The sequence below is a fragment of the Varroa destructor genome, unplaced genomic scaffold (genome assembly GCF_002443255.2).
Source record: "Varroa destructor unplaced genomic scaffold, Vdes_3.0 BEIS01000002.1, whole genome shotgun sequence".
NCBI classification, from domain to species: Eukaryota; Metazoa; Arthropoda; class Arachnida; order Mesostigmata; family Varroidae; genus Varroa; species Varroa destructor.
The window spans coordinates 24,170,045-24,191,458 of record NW_019211455.1 but is presented as its reverse complement, the minus strand read 5'-3'; the positions used below and the strand labels follow the sequence as shown (position 1 = coordinate 24,191,458).

At 44.4% G+C, this 21,414-nt stretch overlaps 1 protein-coding gene and 1 long non-coding RNA gene across 3 annotated transcripts in view; one reads left to right on the top strand and one right to left on the bottom strand.

Moving 5' to 3' along the window:
• The window catches only part of LOC147757555 (uncharacterized), a 31,173-nt gene extending 16,431 nt beyond the window's left edge, over positions 1 to 14,742 (bottom strand). For both annotated transcript variants that reach the window (XR_015320651.1, XR_015320652.1), the window contains exon 1: positions 14,193 to 14,742. This is a non-coding gene — a long non-coding RNA (uncharacterized LOC147757555). The remainder of the gene's footprint in view (positions 1 to 14,192) is intronic.
• The window catches only part of LOC111244221 (protein turtle-like), an 81,158-nt gene continuing 65,353 nt past the window's right edge, over positions 5,610 to 21,414 (top strand). Inside the window, exon 1 of the mRNA XM_022791056.2 lies at positions 5,610 to 7,942. Coding sequence (XP_022646791.1) covers positions 7,489 to 7,942 — 454 coding nt within the window. The 5' untranslated portion in view covers positions 5,610 to 7,488. The remainder of the gene's footprint in view (positions 7,943 to 21,414) is intronic.

Genomic DNA, 21,414 nt, shown 5'->3' with positions numbered 1-21,414 from the left:
TCTACTTTCCGATTCCCTTCTGTCATTCAGGCTATGGGATTATATAGTTGAGAATATGGGAGAGCAAAGGACGGATTGTCTGGCTCCTTTGGACGCGACCGCCCCCGTTCCAATAAAAACTCACTTCCTTCCCACGTAACTCGTGTTTTATGACGGGGTGTAAAGCGCTTTTGCTGTCAGCGTAGAATACAGCAAGATAGGAGAAATGACCCTCAAGGAGAGGCACTTTGCCAGGAACCGAGCCGCTAGTCTTCAAAGGGCAACAAAAGGTGAATCGCCAACTGTTGACATCAACGCAAACAAATCATAAAACGAACGTGCCAAAGATGCTATTGGAATAACTTGAACGGAATAAAAGAGTCAAAGAAAAGGACGACTACGTAGGACTGAGAACTGAACGTCGGTAATGGCCGCATCAGGCCGAGGCTATCTGCGAGCAAACGCAAGCATTACTGTATGCATAGCTCTGAAGCAATGATGATGACGACGAAGTCGACGTGAAGAGCCCAGCGCGAAGGTATCACGAGTAGATTACGTCGTATCCGGTTGTATTGCTCCGAATCTAGAAGATGCCGGATAAATTGGTATAGTATGCAGCGCATCGTAAGAGTCGCATATTTCGAAAATGTTGTACGGGACATTCAATTGTCGTCTTTCCCGTCTTATCGGTGACGGTAATTGGCAGCTTGAGCCAGAATAACACAGAGCGCATCAGTAATCTCTTACAACCTTCTCCAAATATCGTTATCATTTTAGCACCGGATTTGTTTACATATTTGTCATTTTTGTTACTACACAACGAGTTCAGTAAATATGTCATGAATGCTAGCTGGGAGGTGTGGTTGTTTTTATTGTTCAATATTTACCAAAAAATCACAATCTACTTTTTTCTTTTTACCTACGTACTGCTAGCATGACGCGCTATTGCATGAGGGAATCATGAGCTGGTTCAGCAGCGTGGCCTTAAACACATTTTGTGTACGGCCTAGATGATGTGATATGTTCTAGTTACAGGTCTCGGTGGAACAGATTGTTCTTAGAACACTGGATGGCACAAACTAAACTTCGAAACTTATTCGCAAACACTTTACTAATGAAAGTACTTAGTTATCGGTTAAGATATTTGTAGAGTTATGAAGAAGCATGATAAACCGTCGCTGATGTCTCAATGTGCCCAAAAACCTACATCTGTGCTAAAGAAAATACGATATTATGCCTATGCGTACCTAGTATTGACCTTCATAGTAAAAAGATCGATCAGTTTTATAGATGGATACCATCTAAAAAGCAGTTACTCGTGAGCAACTGCAATACAAAACTGCTAAACGTGTGGAAGCTCCTGATCTATATAAACGGGAAACTTTACCCAGGTTCCAAAAGATGACTTGTTTTTGCATCCTTTGAAACGTATTCAGTAAGACTTATAACTCTATTTTCGAACGAACCCACGATCATTTTTGGTTCAAGAAATAATATCATATATAGCTTAATTTCTTATGTCATTTAGCCACATCTCAGCAAAAAGAAGCACTAATTTTAGACCAATGCTTTTGGGAAGGAAAAATGCGTATACATACGCGAAAAACCTTTCTTCGTTTGAAAATGGAGTGTGGAAAGCGACTCCATTGAGCGGGGTAACTTCAAAGAGGCGCAATTCGGGCCCCGAATGGATGGTGGAGATTGAAAGGGCGCAACAGACACTACGAAACAACGAACAGTCGCTTCGACGACGGTAGTCAGTTGTAATGGTAGTACTAGCAGATATCAACGATACGAAGGTGCTGAGAGAAAGTGCGAGCGAAAGATCGAAAGAGAGAAAAAAGAACCGGAGCACAGATAATGGGGACTGGGTACGGCCAGCTTGGATGGCACGAGACGCACAGAGATGCGCAGCGAAAAAGATCCGTTGAAGCAACCGCAGGCTCAACATCGTCTTTGGCGGGCCCGCAAGTCGAACCACGCCGCCAGCACTTCGCTTTACAGCGGGCAAGACTACTAGCGGGCAAAACAGCAGGAGTGGCAAGCTTTGAGCCGGTGGCAACAGTGGCATTGCTAATTGAAATGGCAGCATCAAGGTACTTCCTGTCTAACTGAGCCCCCTACTTCAAGCAAGATAGCATCTTCGTACGCCTAGCTTTCGCGCCGCTTTCACCGTATTCGGACGAATGAGTCAGCTAGCTAGCAACCACCCGCTCTAGCCGCCCCATCGGCAAGGGGGCCTGACTTTTCGACGTCTACAGCTAGATGCTGGGGGTTCCAAGGAGAAAAGACTAAGAGGCGAACGAAGAGCATTCGCAAATTTATCGTTACGCCGAGCCACGCTTTGAGAGAAGAAGAACGAAGGCCATGAGGAGGAAAGATGGAGCTGAAAAAAGGCGCCCGAAGGGCACTGCCCGTCTTAGTGGCGGCGGTAGCGGCATCGACAGTAACGACACGGATGGCAGAGGCTAGCAGCGGCAAACATCTTCGCGTCTATCGCAAGCAAAGCTGCCTAGGGAGTAGATAAAGAAGAACTGCAGAACCGCAGCTAGCACTGCTAACTCCGCTTACAATGCTACGAAACACCAGCAGCTTCTACTAGTATAATAGCTCGCTTGCCGCGTACTATCCCGCTCCTTCTGTGCCCACTCCTTGTCCGTTACGTCTCTTGAACCCTTTGCCTCTGCAAAATCTAGCAGAACAGCGCGAGATAAATACAGAGTGAGGGAAAAGAGTCGGCCCCATTAGCTTGCAGTCGTGCCGCGCACAGGCTATTCTGTGGGGCTGTCGGAGTGTTCTGGACTAGAAAAGAAGCCGTATTGAAAGAGAAACTTTCCTCAGAACACGGAGCTACGCCACCGATCGTTTCCTTACGGCAGCAAGGCTGATCGACAGGACTGCTGCTGACGCTGCTGGAACCGGGATCTTAGAGGGGCTAAAACTTCTGAGCTTTCGACATCCGTTTATTCGCTCGTTGGTGCCGGTTACCGGTTTTCTGGTTCTATTCCTTCGGTCCGTTCCTCAGTTCTCCACAGAGAACGTCCATACATCCCATCCTCTAGAGAAAAGCACGCCAAAATATATGGAGGACGTGCCTGCTCAAGAGACTCATTTGGACTCAGCCGTAGCAGCAGTCAGCTGCATCGATGCTGCTGCTGCTGCTTCTGCCGTTGCCTCCGAAGGCGTAGGACGTTTCTGCCTTCCTGGAAGCTGGTCATCGCACGTCTTCCTCCTTCAGCAGTCTTGAGGTCCGAAAGAAGTGCAACGAGGCGCCACTACTGGGCGGGATTTAGAGAGTGAAGGGGACTCGGACTGCGGCCATAGGGCTTCCAGCGAATGGGTCAGAGCCAATGTTCAGGCGAAGCAGCAATAGTCCAAAGGGACGTCCGACAACGTCTGTCGACGAGCACGGCTCGCAGGCTGACCGAGTGGATGAGGCGGGTAGTGCGAAGGGGCAGGATGGGTGTTAGGCGAATTTCGCGTTTCGTACAAACGTAGCAAACAGCAGGGACAACTGAAGGAGCAGCAGTGCTGGTGAAAAACAGAGCGAACGAACAGTAGTGCAACAGAAGCTAAAGGACAAAAAAAAAAGAAGACTAGGCATAAAAGAAAGGGGAGAACGGAACCGGCGGTAAGACAATATTCAACAAGGCGTCCCATAAGTCCTGTGTATCAACAAAATAATCAGCTTCCTTTGTTGTTATGCGCTCATTCTGCGCTAGGGGCGATGCAAACCCAGCGTCAAGCTAACAAAGTTCCGTTGAAATAACCCGTTCTGTCTCTTGTTAACGGCACCTTTTCTAGCATGGATAGCTGAGTTCGTGTAGGGATCGCGACGGGTGAATGCCCGACGCGAGTGGCCGCAACTCATGCGGTTGGCTCGCATTATGACGATAGACGTATAGGGTAAAGCGGGCTAGGGTAATGCGAGTACAACATACAGCTGCCGCAATATCCTGAACCGTTAGACAAACAGAACGGAAGTAATGCTGGCTCAAGATCAGTGTGCCAGCATGGATTATGGTTAAGTTGTGAAGTGAAAATCAAATTGACGGGGCGTACGCTAAGTAAAATAGACTTGATGAACGTGTGGCCTTTCGGAGGTCACGAAGTGTGAATAAGACCGACAAGGGAAACGCCTGTATAAACTGACTGAAATAAAAGAAGGGGGAAAATTGCTTTAAAGACGTCAGTCGTCCTCGGATCTGCTCAAAACAATGTTAAATGAGTTCCGTTTAGTCAAAACGGTTGTTAACTCATCAAAACGATGGTTGAGCGGCTTGATTCAATTCACCCAACTGATCGGGTGGAAGGGGGTCGTTACTTGCTCAACAGTCAATAGATATTTCTAAAATATATTATCGTTTAAGGGTTTTGACATAATATTTCATAGTGGTAAAATATTTAATCGCCAAATTCCTGATCCCTACAATATCATATGCTGCTCTTTTTTTGTAGTTCCAGATCGCTTGCCGAAATTTTAGTTGCTGCTGAGCTTTACGACAAATAGAAACATACAGCTTACTTTCAATTATATAATGAATCAATGGCCAAAAACAGACGAGTACATAGTCGAGCCTTGAATTATACGTTCATCATCCTTTGCATGATTACTGGTTACATCGGTCCATGCATGCTTACCGTTATCAACTATGCCTACAACGCCAGATGACCCGGTACGTATGAGGAGCGAACACGGGCTGATGTAGGTAAAGATAAGATGACCCCGCTAGAAATCTGAGCTCGTATTATCCTAATATGGCATACAAGATTTGACTAAGCCATTTTCCGTATCAATTACGAACGTGATATGTCAGTCAGGGCTTTAGTCGGAGTTCGTACGTGAAAAACTAGAAAGGCCAAACTGTTTACTTGAAGAGAACCAGTCCAGTTCCTATCGGTAAGGACTATCCTACGATAAAGATATTCATGGATCCATCACAGGTGCTTCAGTAGAAGATTACCCTATTGTCGCACAATTTTTGCCGTTTGGCAACGTTTAAAAAGATAAATCTCTCTATCAATCATACACAGAAGATTCTTAGGCTATGTTTTACTCCTATGGAATTTACCGTTCACCATTTTACGAATGAATGAATGAATGGATTTCATCAATCTTTTCGTCGGTATTGTTGTTGCCTTACTCTGCCACTCCTTCTGTTCCTACAAATTTCTCCTGTTTGACTTAATATGATCGAGAAACCGTTTTTCTCCTTATGCTTTTTCTTGTTTTCTTCCCTTTTCTCAATCTCTCGTACTCTAAGTTGCATCCCATTTTTGGATACTTTGTACTGTTGTTGCTGTTGTTTTCTCGTTATTCTAATAAAGTTCGTACGATTGTGGAGTTTTCTCAATATTCGAACTTTCCTGGAAGAACAGGGCGATAACCCTCCTGAAACTGTAATTCGTTACCGACAACCCGAGCTCTAGAAACCATACGCCCGCGCCGAGGTCTTTGAAGCTGCATCCGCGAGCGCCACCTAGCGCCTTTGTTGAATCGCTGTACTGTCAATTTGGTGAGGGTTTGTCGCATGTTGAAGGGAGGGTTCGAGGGAGTGCGAGAGTGGTCCGTCACCTCTCTCTACCCCAACACGGTCCCTCACCCGAGCACCCGCAAAATGCTCGTACATTTGGACGTCGGCGGCCACGCATCCTCGCTGCCAGGTGAGCTTCCTGCTCCGTGATGTTGTGATTGATAAAAATACAGCAAACAGCTGCCGTGCATTATTTGAGCATGAGGAGTACGTATAACAGCTACACATCTTGCGTCCGTCTTAACCACTGTGCACCAGCGAGAAGCGTTTATTGTGTTGTCTTTATCGTTATACCTTTGTATCAAGAATTAGTCTTATTTGTAAAGTGAGGAAAGGGAGGAACGTCATAGCAGCTATAGGATAATTTATGCAATTGTGCGCGTGTGGAAGAATCTCTTTGGAGACCTGCCATATGCCTGCTAGTACGTAATAACAACATAATCGCGTCTCTCTGTATGTAATCGCTTTTCGTCAGGTACCTTACTTATAGTGTAGCTTTTTTCTGAAGTAAACAGAGAGGTTGGCAAAGGACTGCCTGAGCGCACATCGGTGAGTGTTACCAGTGCCCTGCGCCATTGGGTTTGCCTTTACTATAGCCCGCGGGCTTCCGCGGTCTCTTCTGTGACCAATGGTCCGTGCCCTTGTCCCGCGATTGCTATCAAGATGACGTCGATATTGACGAAATTCCGGCGCGTCCTCTTAGCAGTTGTTTAGAGCCCAGTAGAACGAGTCGACGCGGTCACTACCCCGCGCCTGGCTAACAACGTCAACACGTAACGCGGCGGGCCTCAAAAGCCGTCTACCATCAGTGTTTGCGCGAATTCTTCTACTGCTAAGCGCAACTACGGGTAAAGCCGTCAAAGAAAGGGTAACGGGCAACGCCTTAATCGACGGTACCGTGGGCAAACGACGTTCAGCCGCGGTAGTCGCCGATGTTCCTTGGCCGCCAATTCAGATAGCAGAGAACAGATATCCTTCGATCAACAGCGACGAGGTGCTTCAAACCAGCAGGGGCGGTTTTCATCAATAGACGCGTGTTGCTTAGTAAATAATCGCAGCGCACATCCGGCGTAATTCAATACGCTTAGTTGCCTTCGAAAGCCAATATCCTTCTTACTTTCTGTACATATTGTGTGAATTATAAACAACAAATAGAAGCTCGAAACAACATAATACGTTGCACACTATGCATGCAGGCATAGATAAGAATATTTAATATTCCGCTTTATTGTTTCTCAGCCAAAACAAAGCAAAGAAAAAGTTTCGTGGAATTAAACAACATAGTTACAGTGACGTACAAATCTAGTTACTGCTAGTTAGGGGTGAAAAAAGAATAGTAACAGCACCAGGATCACAGCCAAATAGAAAAACCCGAATGCGAGGATAATATTCTAGCTGGCCCGTCGGCCTATAGTTGTGCTCAATTCAGAAGCTGCCAAGGATTCCCACCATACGCGTCTGTTCTTCAATTGTATTTGATCGTATATTGAATATTGTGCAGTGAATCATCAGCAATCGTAGTGAATCAATCGTACGCCGCCGTGGATACGTCTTTTTTTGTTTTGATTATATGTTTGTCCGTCGATTTGCTCCAACCTTCATCCGTTCATCGGCCAGTAGAAGCTCAATGCCTCACCTACTTCCACGTGGTGGTGTGAAAATCGTGTCCTTAAATCGTGTTGGTGCTTGATCATCGGGGATTGACCGCTTATATGATGAGTAATCGGTAATTGCTTGGGTGCTTGATGAATAAGTGATTCGCGATGCTATTGATTGAGGCGTGATGTGTTGTGACTACCAGTTACTAGTTATTAACATAGAAAAAACGACTATGGGCTTTAATAGTGGACTACCGGAGATTCTTCTGAATCCAGATCTTCTGCAACAGCAATTGTTACTATCAGTTCTCCAAGTAGTTCTGGACGTTCAGCCAAAAGGGTCAGAGCGTCTTTCCGTAAAATAATAGACGTATACAATGCCCTACTGTTCAGCGTTGTCAACTGAGCGTGGCCATTATGGAGGTGTCGTGACTAGACGTCCTCGGCCATCACCACCACAGCTCGGCCAACAGTATCATCATCATCATCATCATCATCACCACCATTGTTATCATCATGAAACAAAACAGTACTCTTACGACAACTACAAGCAATACTTCTGCCGCCATCATCATAACACTAACCAAATGTCGGATACTAGGATAACTCGTTCTACGACAATTAGTACTGCTACTTCTACAACGGCGGCAGCAACGGTTATGAGTGGACGTCATCGGCTGGACGATCGGCGCGCACAACTGCTACCACGTATTGTTCTGTGCTCACTGTCTATACGGGTCCTCAGTACGTTAATGCTTCAAGTGTTTCTAATGACCACGTTTCTACACGCAGGAAGGGCCTCAGTCCACGAGGGACTACACATCGAACCCGGTAAGTTTTCACGCTATTGTATATTCAACACGGTGTATTTCAAGTCCACGTCGAATAAGTCGAAGTCGTTGTTGTATATACAGCATACAAAAATTTACACAGAAACTATTTAAGTTGCGCTTGCATTCAATTTTGTTGAGCTCTTTCAGGTTGTACAACAACAGGTTTTAACAATAAGCATTTAAGCATGTGTCTATGCGATAACTCAAATAATTAACAGATCACTACGTCTCGATTGGGAATCAAACCATGTTACGTTATTTCCGTACACTAAACAAGTTAAGCAGAAAATTCCTATAAATGATAATGGTAAAAAATCGCCACTTCAATGGAGCGTATTGAATCTTTACCATACCTGCGACAAGGATAAGAACATGCACCTCATGATACTCATTTGTTCGAAACGCGATCGCTTTCTTTTATTGGCTACTACATCCTCAACTGTTTCAACAGGATTCTAGGAGAAAGCAGGTTAATCGCTGATGCAACTTTTCCCCTTGCTCCCTCCGAGATATCCCTTTCCCCGACCCACCCCACCTCTGCACAGAAGTAGGCAAAGCGAAAAGAAAAATTCGCTCATAGAGCACCAGTAATCATATATACTGATCATATTCAGATTTGACACCATTGAAAAAAGCATGTGTCATTGTCTTGTATTTTTATTTGTTAGGCATAATGTATGCGTATGTTTCCTGTCGGCTGTTTAGCTCAATCATTATTAGTCAATCGAACATGTTGACTATTCTACATTATTTGGAACACATAGTAAACGCAGCTTCAAAAGATAAACAACTTGGTCCAAAGCCGATCCGTCTTTTCTGATACAAAAGAGCTTTCAGCTTTGGAGCTCGGACCTCAGCTGTGCGATAAATATGTACAATATGATGAAACGATGGAGCTGTCATAGCCAACGCACGGCGAAGTCGATGGTGGTATCAGAGCAGTTCGTACAGAACGAAGCACTAGAGGAAGTCCTCCATCCGTTTATAGAGGCATCTCCTTATTTCCATAAAGGCAAAATAGATTTTCTACTAAAAAGAGACTGCATTACTATTTCTATCAGATTTTTTGAAGTACTAACGATATTAGAAAGCTGACCTTACATATCTATTTCTACAGTCTGGATTATTTAATTTACAACTTATTACTGGATAATAGCGGCAAAATGGTCCTTCATTTAGCTGCATTTACATCTAGCATATTTTAATACTTACAGAAAAAATTTCATTCCACTATCAGGTAAATGATCTTGTTTCAATTTGGTACAGAGTTAATGAGGAAAACCTTGCTACGGTTCCTAGATGTTTTCTCAGTGACAAATATAAGCTATCACAAAGGCTGTCATTCTTGCCGGATATATCTATCACTCGATAAGCAAGACACTTACGGTAAATTAATATTTTTTTCTGAAAATAATTTATTTCAATATAATAATAATAACAACCACCAGGTTCCTGGAAAGTTCTTTTAGAGTAGCATCTCGCCTTCGCCCAATGAACGCTTGTCGAGCCACAGGAATAGATACTCAGACCATCCTCCTTAGCCCCTATATTCGCCCGTTCCCGTCATCATTATCAGTCCTAGTGTAAACCTGGTTTCGTTTCTTTTATCGTTGTGCGTCCTAGGATTATGCGGACACGGTACGAAGCTTCAGAGTTGTATATATACGTTTGTATTTTCGCCACGTTTTTGCTTAACTCAATGGCTGGTAACGCGTGAAGGGCGATGATCGTTTAATACAAGCCGTTTCCAGAGTCACAAGGAGACGGAATCTGGCTGAGACTGTGTCAATTAAACAATCGCCGAAACAAGGGAAACCGTCTGCGCTAACAAAAATAACTGCGCAGATGGGGCAAACCACCAACCGTGGCAGACAAAACAGCATGACACATGTAAGCTTAGTAGTAGTAGTACACGGTGTCCAGTTGTTCAACTCTCATACTATAGCACAATAGACGCCTTATGATATCGCGCGATGGGACTACTCTGAGCATTCACTGCTCCCTTTGTGCAGTTTACCGGCGGCCACATATCGCTTGAAAGTTTGAGCTCTGATGGATTCTCACTTTAGGCGTTTGCGGAACTGTATTACATTCGTCATTGTTGTTTCCGGTGCTTCCGAGCTCAGTACGTGGGCTTGGTCACTGGTATCTATCTCAACGCTCGGTTAGAGCGATGATCGAAGCCGCACTGATTACACCTTGTAGAGGGAAAACGTGCAGCATTCCAAGCTGACGATGGCCATATGTGCTTTAATCACTACGTTCTAGGCATACAACTACGACCAGTTGTGTGACTGAACCCGTTACGGTAGCTGTTCTAAATTATCGGACCAATTAATTTGCTGTTATTTGCTATTTAAAGGGGACAAAACCTCCTTTGGGGAGGCTGCACAGCTTCTGCGATGAAACGAGCCTCGTATCACTATATGCGTCAACTAGTTCTATCGCTAGTAAGTGTCGAATCCTTTCTAAAAGATCCTGTACGGGTTTTCTTTCTGCCTAACCCTTATTATTCATTGAGCTAAACATGCTCCTTTAAAAACGTGAGCCTTTAACAAAGCTGTTCGTATATCGCGAAAAGAACAGGAACGAGGTTGATAACCAGCTAAATCGTTGAAGGCCGTGCTTCATCATAACTCCTCTTAGCTGCTATTATAACAGAAGAAGATGCCACGAGCCGATAGTGGTGATGGTAGTGTTTCAATAGTGACGGCTCTATTCCTAGCGTATGCTTGTTATTGCCTTTATACTTAGGAATAAAGTCATGAAGATAACAGGCTGCCAGTTTTTGTCAACGTCACCGCGCTGTCTTCGAAGCTTGGATACCTGCTCAGAGTGAATGGTTAATTGAGGGGTCTCTGCAAGGATGCTGGATCACATACTTTTAATTCACGTGCAATATATAAACGTTCGTTATACTTACACTCGATGTGCAACGCATGTTTATGGAAGAGCATCAAATGCAAAGAAAAATTAAAAACGGAAATAGAAATACGAAGTCTAAAGCTAAACAAAGAAATTATCTGAATTGGGATATATCATAGGTAACGAAATTCGAGGACTTACTTTAAGTTTTTAGGATTGGATTACGTACATTTAGTAGGATCTCGTTTATCTTACTGACAGCTAGGGTAACTAAACTACTATACGGCTAGGGTTTGTGGGAGAAACAAATTGCCTCGTACTTTAATTTTACTTATATTGCAAGAACATTTAATCAGCCCACAATGTAAGGCTTTCCTCTACCATGAACGAAGTTCAATGGGTTGTCCTTCAAGCCTTCTTATCAAACCTTAATCAGCTGGTCCTTATTCCCTACGCTGTGTTTTGCATTGTATTTCTACGCACTTTGTCTTCTCACTCAACATAGGTCCTGCGTCTGGCGGGCACAAAATTAGCTGGACGGGCTTGTATCCGTCGAGTCTACATATTTATTGAAAATATACCTATGTCTCTTCTGGGGGCGACGACTAAGCAGTTCTTGCGTTCTCTTTCAATACTCGATAATTTTTTCTTCAATTAGATAACACTTACATCGTTTTCATATTCAACAGTACTGCCAAACGAATGTTTCCGACCATCCGGCTAATTCGCTTATTCTTGTTGTGTATTTTTTCTTGCAAACTGGTTTCAATGTGACCTAGCTGTGACTCCAGCAACAGAACGTGGCTTCGCTCTGTGCTTAACGCCCTGTGTTCATAAGCTTCATTGCGGCCGCGCTACTAGTTTCAATATGCCCTTCGCAACATCACCGGTAAGCCCGAGGAGCTGTGTATGTATCTGCGTTTAGGCTGTTGGATGCAGCCAAGGTTAAACATGACCTTCCAAGCGGCCTGGTAGATACCAGATACGCGCTTGTTCTAGTCCTCTGTCTCGACTTTGAGCTAACTTGGCGCATGTTTTCATTTCTTTGTGCGTTGTTCCAGTTGGCTTGTGTGTCCCTATGTGTATGTATGTTAAGCCTTGGGCAATTCGATCATAATTACGACAAAGCGTGCCTGTACTCGCCGTCACCTTAGGGTTACAACCACTTTCGTCGATGTCAAATAAGCAGCCTGCTTGCCAGACCTCGCAGCTCAATAGAGTGGTTCGCTTCGATTGCTTCCTGCCATTTTCTATCCGTTCGCCTTTTCCCGCTACGTTGCAGACGCTGCCAGCATTATCGCTCCTGCCGCGTGTGGTCGACCCGGCCAAATCTTCCCTTTTTGTTGCAGCTATTGTATGTATATGTGTGGATTTCCTCAAATTGAAACAGTGTAGCCGTGTGCCTGAATGTTTCTTTCCATGGTTCTAGTAAGTTCTAGTTTTTCTTCGAAGTTGTGGCTGTTAGCTCGCTGCCTCAAATGGCCGTATAGACGTGTCGTTTTCGATAACTGCGGCTTCATTTTCAGCCGACGCACGGTCTGAGGTTAGCGACTAGGCTGCGTCTGGCTTTCTCTCAGCTACTGCTGACTCTGCTGTCTGTACATCTATCAGAAGCCGTCACCAGGTTTTTGATAAACCCCAGCCCCGTGTCCATCTCTTTTCCTCTTTGGCAGCAGGAGAAAATGGACAAAAAGCATATCTGCCTCTCTCCGGCCTGGCCGAGGACAGGTAGGCCTACCTGTACGATCCATGTTGCTCATCGAACAGGCCACCGAATGTCATGCCATCGTATCTTACCCTGCTATCTTCTTTGTTTTGCCACTACTGCTGCTCCCGCTTACGGTCGCTTCGTTTATCCACTCCGCCTTGAAACTGCCCGTATTGGTCGAGCTTCGGTTTTCGCGGTCCTCGCCGCACTCCGGTCGTCTGCTGCTGCTTCAGCTTAATAGCGGCTAATGCCGCTTCTGAGGCTCCTCTTACCTGATTTTCTTTATTCGACAGACTGAACTGCGTCGAATGCGTCTAAGCCGCGGCTTTTAGAATTCGTTCCTTTCTCGTCACCTTTAGTAGCGTTTAAGCTAAAGCAAGCCGATCAAACAGTGGCTGCGTCGAAATGATAGGACACCATCGAGTAGTAGAACAGAGCTCATTATAAAACGTAGGTCTGAGGTAGTAGCGGCGTCTAGCGACCCTGTGGTCTACAAAGATCTCCATCCAAATGAAGGGACCGCAAATATGCATTATAGACGCGTCGATATCTATTATCATTAGCCTATTATAGCAATAGAAAATTTGATTGATCTTACACCCAGTCCAGCTGGCGTTCCTATTTAGCTGCTTTCGGTGATTCTATTTTTCCGATTTAGTTAATTTACTATTTTGCCCCAGTCGTTTGTTAATTAATTCAGTTATCCTATAATCCTGTCGCTGTGATTATTTCATGTAACATTACGTAACATGAGTTATGTTATTTAGCTTGTAGCAATGATCCCAGTTTCCTATTGAAACGTTCCAGCTATTTTCTCTATGCTCACGTCAGGGCATTTGACTTACGTCATAATCAATCAAACATATAATAAATTACTGCTTCAATATTAACAGACAGCTTCGTAGGCATGCGATTATTATACCTTCATTCAGACCTTCGTACATTAATTTCGTTTTCCTCTTACAACTGTCTAGCTATAGTAAATATATTAGCTTGAATCAATCAGTTTCTTGCTTTACGTCGGTAATTCCGTCCTTTTTGCGCACCTATTCTATTACTTTGTTCCAGTAATTCGTTATCCTGCTGCGATAATCCCCTTGCTCCGTAAGAGGAATCTCGTCCTCGTATTGGAGTATATTATTAACCTTATTACGTTATCGTAACTAGTCCGTGCCTACGTCAAAATTTCTGTCCTCGTATTGTTAATCAATACGTTGCCGCATTTGATGCAGCCAGCTTTAAAACTATCACAAGATAATCCAATAAACAATTATTGACAGTTGTGAAATAAGTCGGCCAAACGGGATCAATCTGCTCGAATTTTCACTGCGTTTTTTAGAACAAAACACTATTTCCTAAAAGTAGGACGCAGTTACGCGCAGCACACCGTAGAATAAAATATTGCCAGCCCAAAAGGTACATTAGCTCAGAGCCAGCACTCGAAGTTGGAAAGATTCGATAACCAGGTAGAGTGACAGATCAATGTATGAATTCTGTACATATTTGCACAAGTACTGCATAAAAACCGGCATCAAATGTTCTGGTTGCTCAAGCAGAGGGGCACTGGGTTGTTTGTTATGCATACATGCTATGTACATGCATACATGGAAGATCTCCTGACCTCTACACATTTAACAATATATATATAAGCTCTAAATAATAATATCTGTAATACCTTGCAATGCGGCCAGTTTAGGTGTAACTGAGTGCTGCCGTTAACGCCATTTGCGGCAGTGAAGCTTCGTCTGTCTGTCATTTGTAAGTCTGCGGTCGACAGCAGCACGGACGGGCTGACGATGCTTTGACCCACTATGCTGACCCGCTGTGGTGTCATACCAGTTTAATTGCATATGCCAAGAGAAAATACCACCGGCAAAGTTGTATGCGTTTGCTTTATTTTCGGGCGAAATGAGGAACAGCTGCTGCCCCAGGGTTAATGCTTTTACACACAATCATGTTGAACACTCTGCACACTCACTAGCGCTGAGAAATAGCATCATCACGACCGTCACTACCACAAGCACGCACACGGATAGACCCACGTACGTTAAGTTAGACCAATGGCAGTCGTGCGAGCTACCAAACGTGCGATTAGGCGGAATCGTACCCAGCCTTTGTCGATCTTTATTTTCCAGGGTATAATCAATCCTTTTATTTTCGCGCCTCTGGCAAACTGTGCGTGGCTGTCACTACCGCTGGGGTGGTAGCGGACCGACTGAGTTTGTTTACGCAATTTAAATCCAGAAAGCCTGATTGCGTGAAAAGGCACAACGAGTAACATCACTGCAAACAAGAAAGGATTTGCCCATCTTCTCTATCCACAGAATGCCTCCTTTGCACATAATCCCTTTCTCTCATCGTCTAGTTGTCGCCGCTTTTCCTCATTTTAATGCTACCATCGCCAAAATCCGTGGCAGTGAAATAGGCTAGGTTTCGGTGGCTGGGTCACCCAAACAAATGGTACTTAAGGTTGAATCTAACAAAACTGAGATGAGGGCCCAAACTAGGAACAGGAAAAGAAACAGAGCTAAGCGGCCCGGAGTGCGTCAATTGCAGACAAACGTTAGTGCCGCTTTACGAAAGCGTTAGAAGAGGGACACAATACGTTGGGGTGCCATTGGCTCTATTCGCACTTCGTTCTTATTCGCAGTCTTTTTCGCCTTTCTCTCTATTTTTCCGCGACTCCTGGCTTTCCCCGAGTGGGCTATTACAGAAGCTCTCTTTCTTCCCCGCGATTTTACGTTGGGGGGCGTGCAGCAACAATGACAACCCTTTCTCATTAGTCTACTGGTTCAACTTATGCCGGCTCTGTTTCTGGCGCTAGCATGGGCCAAAAAAAAATGGGTTCATTGTGTGCAAATAAGTTTATCCCAGGGCACTGTAATATAGCCCGTGCTCTGACTATTGAGATACGTTGGTTGTGGTCTCTGTCGACAAAAATACTGTTTGTGACTCGTGTGTGTGTGAATGCGGAGTGGGGTAAGAAACTACCGAAGTAGTGTTCCTCAAGGGAAAAAAGCAGCAGTGGCTGACTGGGTAGCTAGGTAGGAATCAAAAGGTATCGCCGATTCTATAGGTGAGGCTTACCCTTCTTTCCTCCTCATCTGTTAACGTAACACAACTTTACAAGCGGCGCACTTTGGTGAGTTAAAAAATGCGTCATGGAACTTCTGCAGATCTCAGAGCTCGGCCTTTATGGATGCTCTGCCCTGAAAGACCCCCTATGACAGTGCTAAATCGAGTGTGGAAGCTGTAAAGAGTGATATAGCAACGTTTGATTAAGTAAAATGATATGTAATGCTAGTTATGTTCTCCAAACCCGTACGAGCTCGTACAATACACAACCTTATTTATTTAATTACGCATAACGTCCAGCAGATGGCGATGGTTGCAATTGAAGCAACGACGCTTGGTAAAAAATACATAGGAAAATAAACTATAATAACTGGTTTATTTTAGTTCGTTTATTTCGTACTATTTATCATATAGTGTGAAGTATGTATATTATGTGTATGGGTATATATATATATATATAGTGGTAGGCACGTATTATACTAACTGGTGTGTAGCTATTAACGAAAAATTCAAAGATGGTCGTACACTACAAACATCATAACGCAATGTAATGTTATCGAAGAACTAGTATTGCTTTCATGGCCTATATTAGCGAATAGGAATAGCCTTTACAGCTAAAATCAAAAAAAAAAATTAAAGATATAAATATTTCGGGTAGCGAGGAGCAATGAAGCCTCTATCCATGCGGGAGGCAGATAGCACGTTTATTAAATGAGTGTCTAGTAATAGCAACAGCAATGTCTTTCTCTTGCAGCTTGTGGTAGGTAGCTGGTAGTCAGAATGGAGTGTCGCACATAATGCCACGTATATGAATGGAGCGTTCCTTAAAGGCGTCACATAGGAGCAGACTCTCGTACATTAGCATTAGTATTACTGTCTGCAGTTAATGTCCTTTTGAACATACCAAAGGAGGATCCGACTGCATGCTAACGCTTCTCTTAGTTCTTGACGCCGATCAGTCAGTAGCAGACATGTGGCCTTTACGCTGCAATTCTCAGCTGCGGGTCCCCTTGCCACTCCCATGAACAAAGCTTATTTTCGACCCAAATAGTTCCCTTTCTTTTACGTTTCCTGTTTTGTGCGCAGCAGCTCATAGTTATGTGACGCAGCCACTTCCACAATTTAGCTCGAATCTTTGTAACTTTATTACAGCATCACCTCGTTGTGCTGTGCAGTACGAAGGAAAAGATCCTCTCTACTAGACGTTTGCCAATACCGCCATAGCCATTACTTTCAAGAAACTCGCGAGCCGGCTGTTATGCTTACCATGATAACCTTGATGTGACCGTTGCTAGAACAGTCGCAGCCCAGTCAACGCAACGATCCTGCCCGAACGGCTGGAAGATAATAATGGCGGCTAATTTGGCTCGCCGTGGTAGCCTTCTTAGCTTTCAGCCATCTCGAGACCGCGGAGTGGGCGTGTTTTCAGTCCCCTTTACTGTCAAGTGTCGACTGAAGTTGGGTCGTGGGTTGCGATAGCTAAGTCTGTTCTTTTTCTCGCTTGGTAATTCGAAGGTGGAATGGATCTCTCTCTCTCATTTTCCTTTCTTCTGATACGCTTCTGCTAGCACCACCGTGTCCTTCTTATTACTTTTAGCAGCAGTGTTTTGAAATGCGAAGAGAAACCAAGCACGACTGCGCACGATGCTGCCAGCAGGAGGCTGCAGACGGCCAGTGGTAGAAAGCAGTAGCAACGGTAAGCGCAAGGTGCCACCCCGTTGCTTTGCCCGATAATCAGCCAGAAGAAACTATGTAAACTTGTGCCGTGCGCGTTTGCGGCCGCAGCAGAAATCAGCGTCGGAGGAGACGATATAATATACATTGACAGCTTGCAGTGTACGTATACACATATGCTGTCGGATGCATGCAGACATTCATTGACACTGCTCGCGTTGCTCCGTGCCGTTACTCGTTGGAGAAACACGATGCATTAATTGAAAAGTTAGAGGAAGTGCAAAATAGAAGTACCAGTTTCCCAGGTCCAGCATAGTTTATTCTTTTTTATAATCTTTAGTCATCTTTTCTCTCTTCCCAAGGTTATCCTGATCCCTGGTATTTCGCGAAATGAAGGTATCAAAACGGCGATCACACAGCCTTTTCTAGGCTCCATAAAGCGGTCCCGAAATTCGCGAGGTTAGCAACTGTCGACGGCAACGGCGACAATCGAAAGTGTGTAACATAGGAGCAGGCAGGAACATGAATCGCGGACAACGTGGTACGAAATTGCAGCGTTAAAACCATTGGCGGGAAACCCGTTTACAAATGGAAATTGCCACTGCAGCCCTATACGAAAAGGGATGAGCGGAACTGGAAGTAAAACAATGGGAACGCAACGCAAGGCTGTTTTTATTTGTTCATAGTTGTGCATACGGGCGATCGAAGGTTGACCGTGTCGATACATCTCTACCGCATAATAGTCTCCTATTCGCACTCCATAGCAACCATTTGAAATTATCCATTGATATTCCGTCTTCGATGCTTGCTAACTGATAGGCGACGAAGTTGCTGCTTGGTGGACAAAGTCGCCAGTTCGATACTGCTCCTTTTCCTGCAGCGTGTCTTTCGTCGCGCTAGCTCTTCCCGCATGCGTTTCTTGGATGCTCAACTGAATTATACAGAAGTTGAAGGGTAGTTGAAAGACCTAGCCTAACGTTCAAGAGCCCCACGCCAAGCTACATTCTCTGACATTTCCTGACCAAAAAAGAGGGATACCAAATCGCCTTTTATTTCTCCATTCAAACCGGCAATGTCGCCAACGCCCCGAACTCTACAACGCTTACTAAGTTGCCTCGAAAACTGTGGTCGCTGGTGCCATTGCTCCTGCGTGACATATCGCATACACTTACGTATGAACGAGTGCCCACCTGGAAAACCTTTCGGTACGTTCTCGTTCTGCCTGTCACTGCCCATTGATCGTTAAGTCCTTGTTATGCTAGTTGGCTTGCGAGTTGAGAGTCGCCCATCGCCTATCCATAGGTGCCTGCTAATACGATTCCACGTAACGGAGGTGCAGTGTCTTCCGCTTTCTGTTCCAGTCGTATCTGATGCAGAAACATTGCTATGATCATGACTGCTTTCTGCAGTAGTTGCTGTTAAGTAGCTGCTGGTCCCCAATAATCGTCTGCCTAGCCACCCATTCCGTCCAAGCGACGTGAGAAGGAATCGTAGTGGCGTGCTGTGCCGTACTACTACGTCCCATCTCGTCGGCTGACACCAGGGAGCCGCCTGTTGATGACCGGGTAGGCAACTGTGAAGGGCTGAGCGCATTCAAACCCACGAGCGATTTTTATGGAAAAGTGAAAAAAGTATGAAGGACAATACGAACAAGGCAGCGCACACTTCGTAAATCCCAACCTGACTGACTGCCTCTGCGCCTTTGTTTATCAGTTAATGTTCTCTCCCTGTTTAGATCGCTCCTTTATATCCTTTTTTCATCTGCCTTGTGCTAGCTATACTGCTGAGTTGAAGCCGAAGCTATACCTGCCCAAGATTCTCCAACTTTGCCACAAACTTCCTCCTCAGTAAGCTTGATATATCCTCTAAAATCCTTTAATTGTTCTGTTGCTTGCTGCCCTATCTTCGTGGGCAAATTTCTCTTTCTCTCTGTAATAATTGCCACAATGTGCTGAAAAGAGAAACAACCTCACAGTCAAAGAGTAGGAGGGTTTTCCGGTGGATCGAGTAAGGCCCGAACACAAGGAAGGAACCCAAACAAACAATAAAAGGGCCGCGTTGGTCTCATATGGAAAGTGAGAAATAAAGGTCTAGGTTGACGCGAAGTATATCTGACCGATCAGATGCTATCTGCTTCGCCGACTGTAATACGACCGTGTCGATACCTTTTACTATTTTGTCGTCCTGTTGCGTTCAGTTCCGCTAGTCCAGTGAATATCAAGGTTAAATATTATACGAGAGTAGAGGAATATTTCCCCAGGACGTAAGGCTTCGATACCATCGAAGCTTTCGCTAGCTGGCTCGCTAAGATTGAGCCCAGATCTAGAAACCAGCTAGCTAGCAGTGTCGAAGCAAACGTGTTTCTGGGTCTGTGCGCGCCTATTGGTATGTAAGTGTGAATACTGACATGAACGTACTCGCCTTCACTGATCACGGCAGAACCGCTGACAACGTTGTATAAATAAGAGGGCAACGCGTATGGCTTGTCCTTACTTATTGGAACTATTGATAACTTTCCCATATATAAGCGAGTGGGGAACCTTGGCATATTGCATACTACGTTGGTGACGACCAGATAGTAGACGATTTCACTATGGCCGACAAATGTAGACGAATTGTACCTCTGATTAAAATAAGAACGTACGCCAAGTGGCAACGCCCTATGTAAAAGAGTCAAGAAAGATGCTGACAAGCAATTATTTTACTAAGAAAATTTGCTGATATGGAAACAAAAATGGATGTCTTTTATCTTCAGACGACGCTTCTATAAATAAAATTCGGTATCTCTAAATGGAGCGCAAGATTAACAGAAACACGACAGCGGAACACTTTGCGACGTTATTAATTGATAGAATTATGTCACGTGACCGTTTCCTGAAGCGATGAAAAAACCTGTACATCACACCTGCCCATAGCAATACCTCTTATCAAAATAGGGCAATGCTAACCAATGACTTAAAATAACAATCGACATGGTGGCTTTCGAACGGGCGATAAGGTCCAACAAGAGGCAAAATTATGTGATACTCAATGTACATCCAAGCAATCATATAATAATATCATTTATCACAATTAGGCTTGCGATATAAAAGCTGCAGAAATATGCCAAGTGTTTATACTTATAAAACACAAAACAAGCCGACAACTACGTTCATTCATCATATTCGACTAGCTGTTAGCACTGTTGCTTGCTTACGATGCCGACAACACAGGTGACGAACGCCTCACTATACATCTCAGTTATATGCATGAAACCATCCATGCTGGCTTCTGTGGTATTCTGCACGTGTGTACGTATACGATGCTAAATTCTCATTATTGATGCTCTGTATGTGCTGGAATATCGCGTGCGTACTCATCATTGGCTCGTCTAGCGACGGTGGCGTAGTATCAGGCCAGCATCGCTTCTGAGAAAAAGATTAACAGTAAAAGTTGCGTTAGCAGCGCCGTAGTCACTATAACGTCCCACTATATTACCGGCAAGCTCGTATACAGAAAATCATCATTCGGCATGAGATCAATCATAGACTAACATATCGTTTACATATGTACATATGAATGAGACTTTCACAGTCGACTAGAGAGTTGCAGCAATCTGGATCGAGCTTGTCCTGTGTCAGATACGTCGCCCTTAGAAATGCGACAGCGTAGTGCATTTTATTGAAATACAAACATTGCCACAACAGTACCTTTAGCGATACTTCCTTTTTATATCTATAACCACCCGTTATAGTGAATTTTGTCATTTGAAAATATTTAAACCTTTTACTGATTCACCGAGACTGAGGTAAATGGATGTTTAATTACGGTTTTTTTTTTATTTCGCTGCGATTCCTTCTAACGGCAAGGCAAATAACTTTAGTTTGGGGAAGAACCCCCTCCTCCCTTCCCTGTCTACGAAGATTACTCTGCGCTCATGAAGAAGCAAAACCTGTAAATGTGGGATCCGTCAAGGTCGGACACTGTAACGTGGATAGTCGCTCCGTGGTCCGCTACTGATCGTTGGTCTAATTTTAATGGCGCGGACGTGGGCAGACGTCACCCACCGTAGTTAAGTTTGTCCGTCGTTTCGAGTTCTTTAATGCTAGCTGTAGTTGAACGGTTTTTTGAACATGGTCTTATCCTATGTATTCAACAGTATATATATA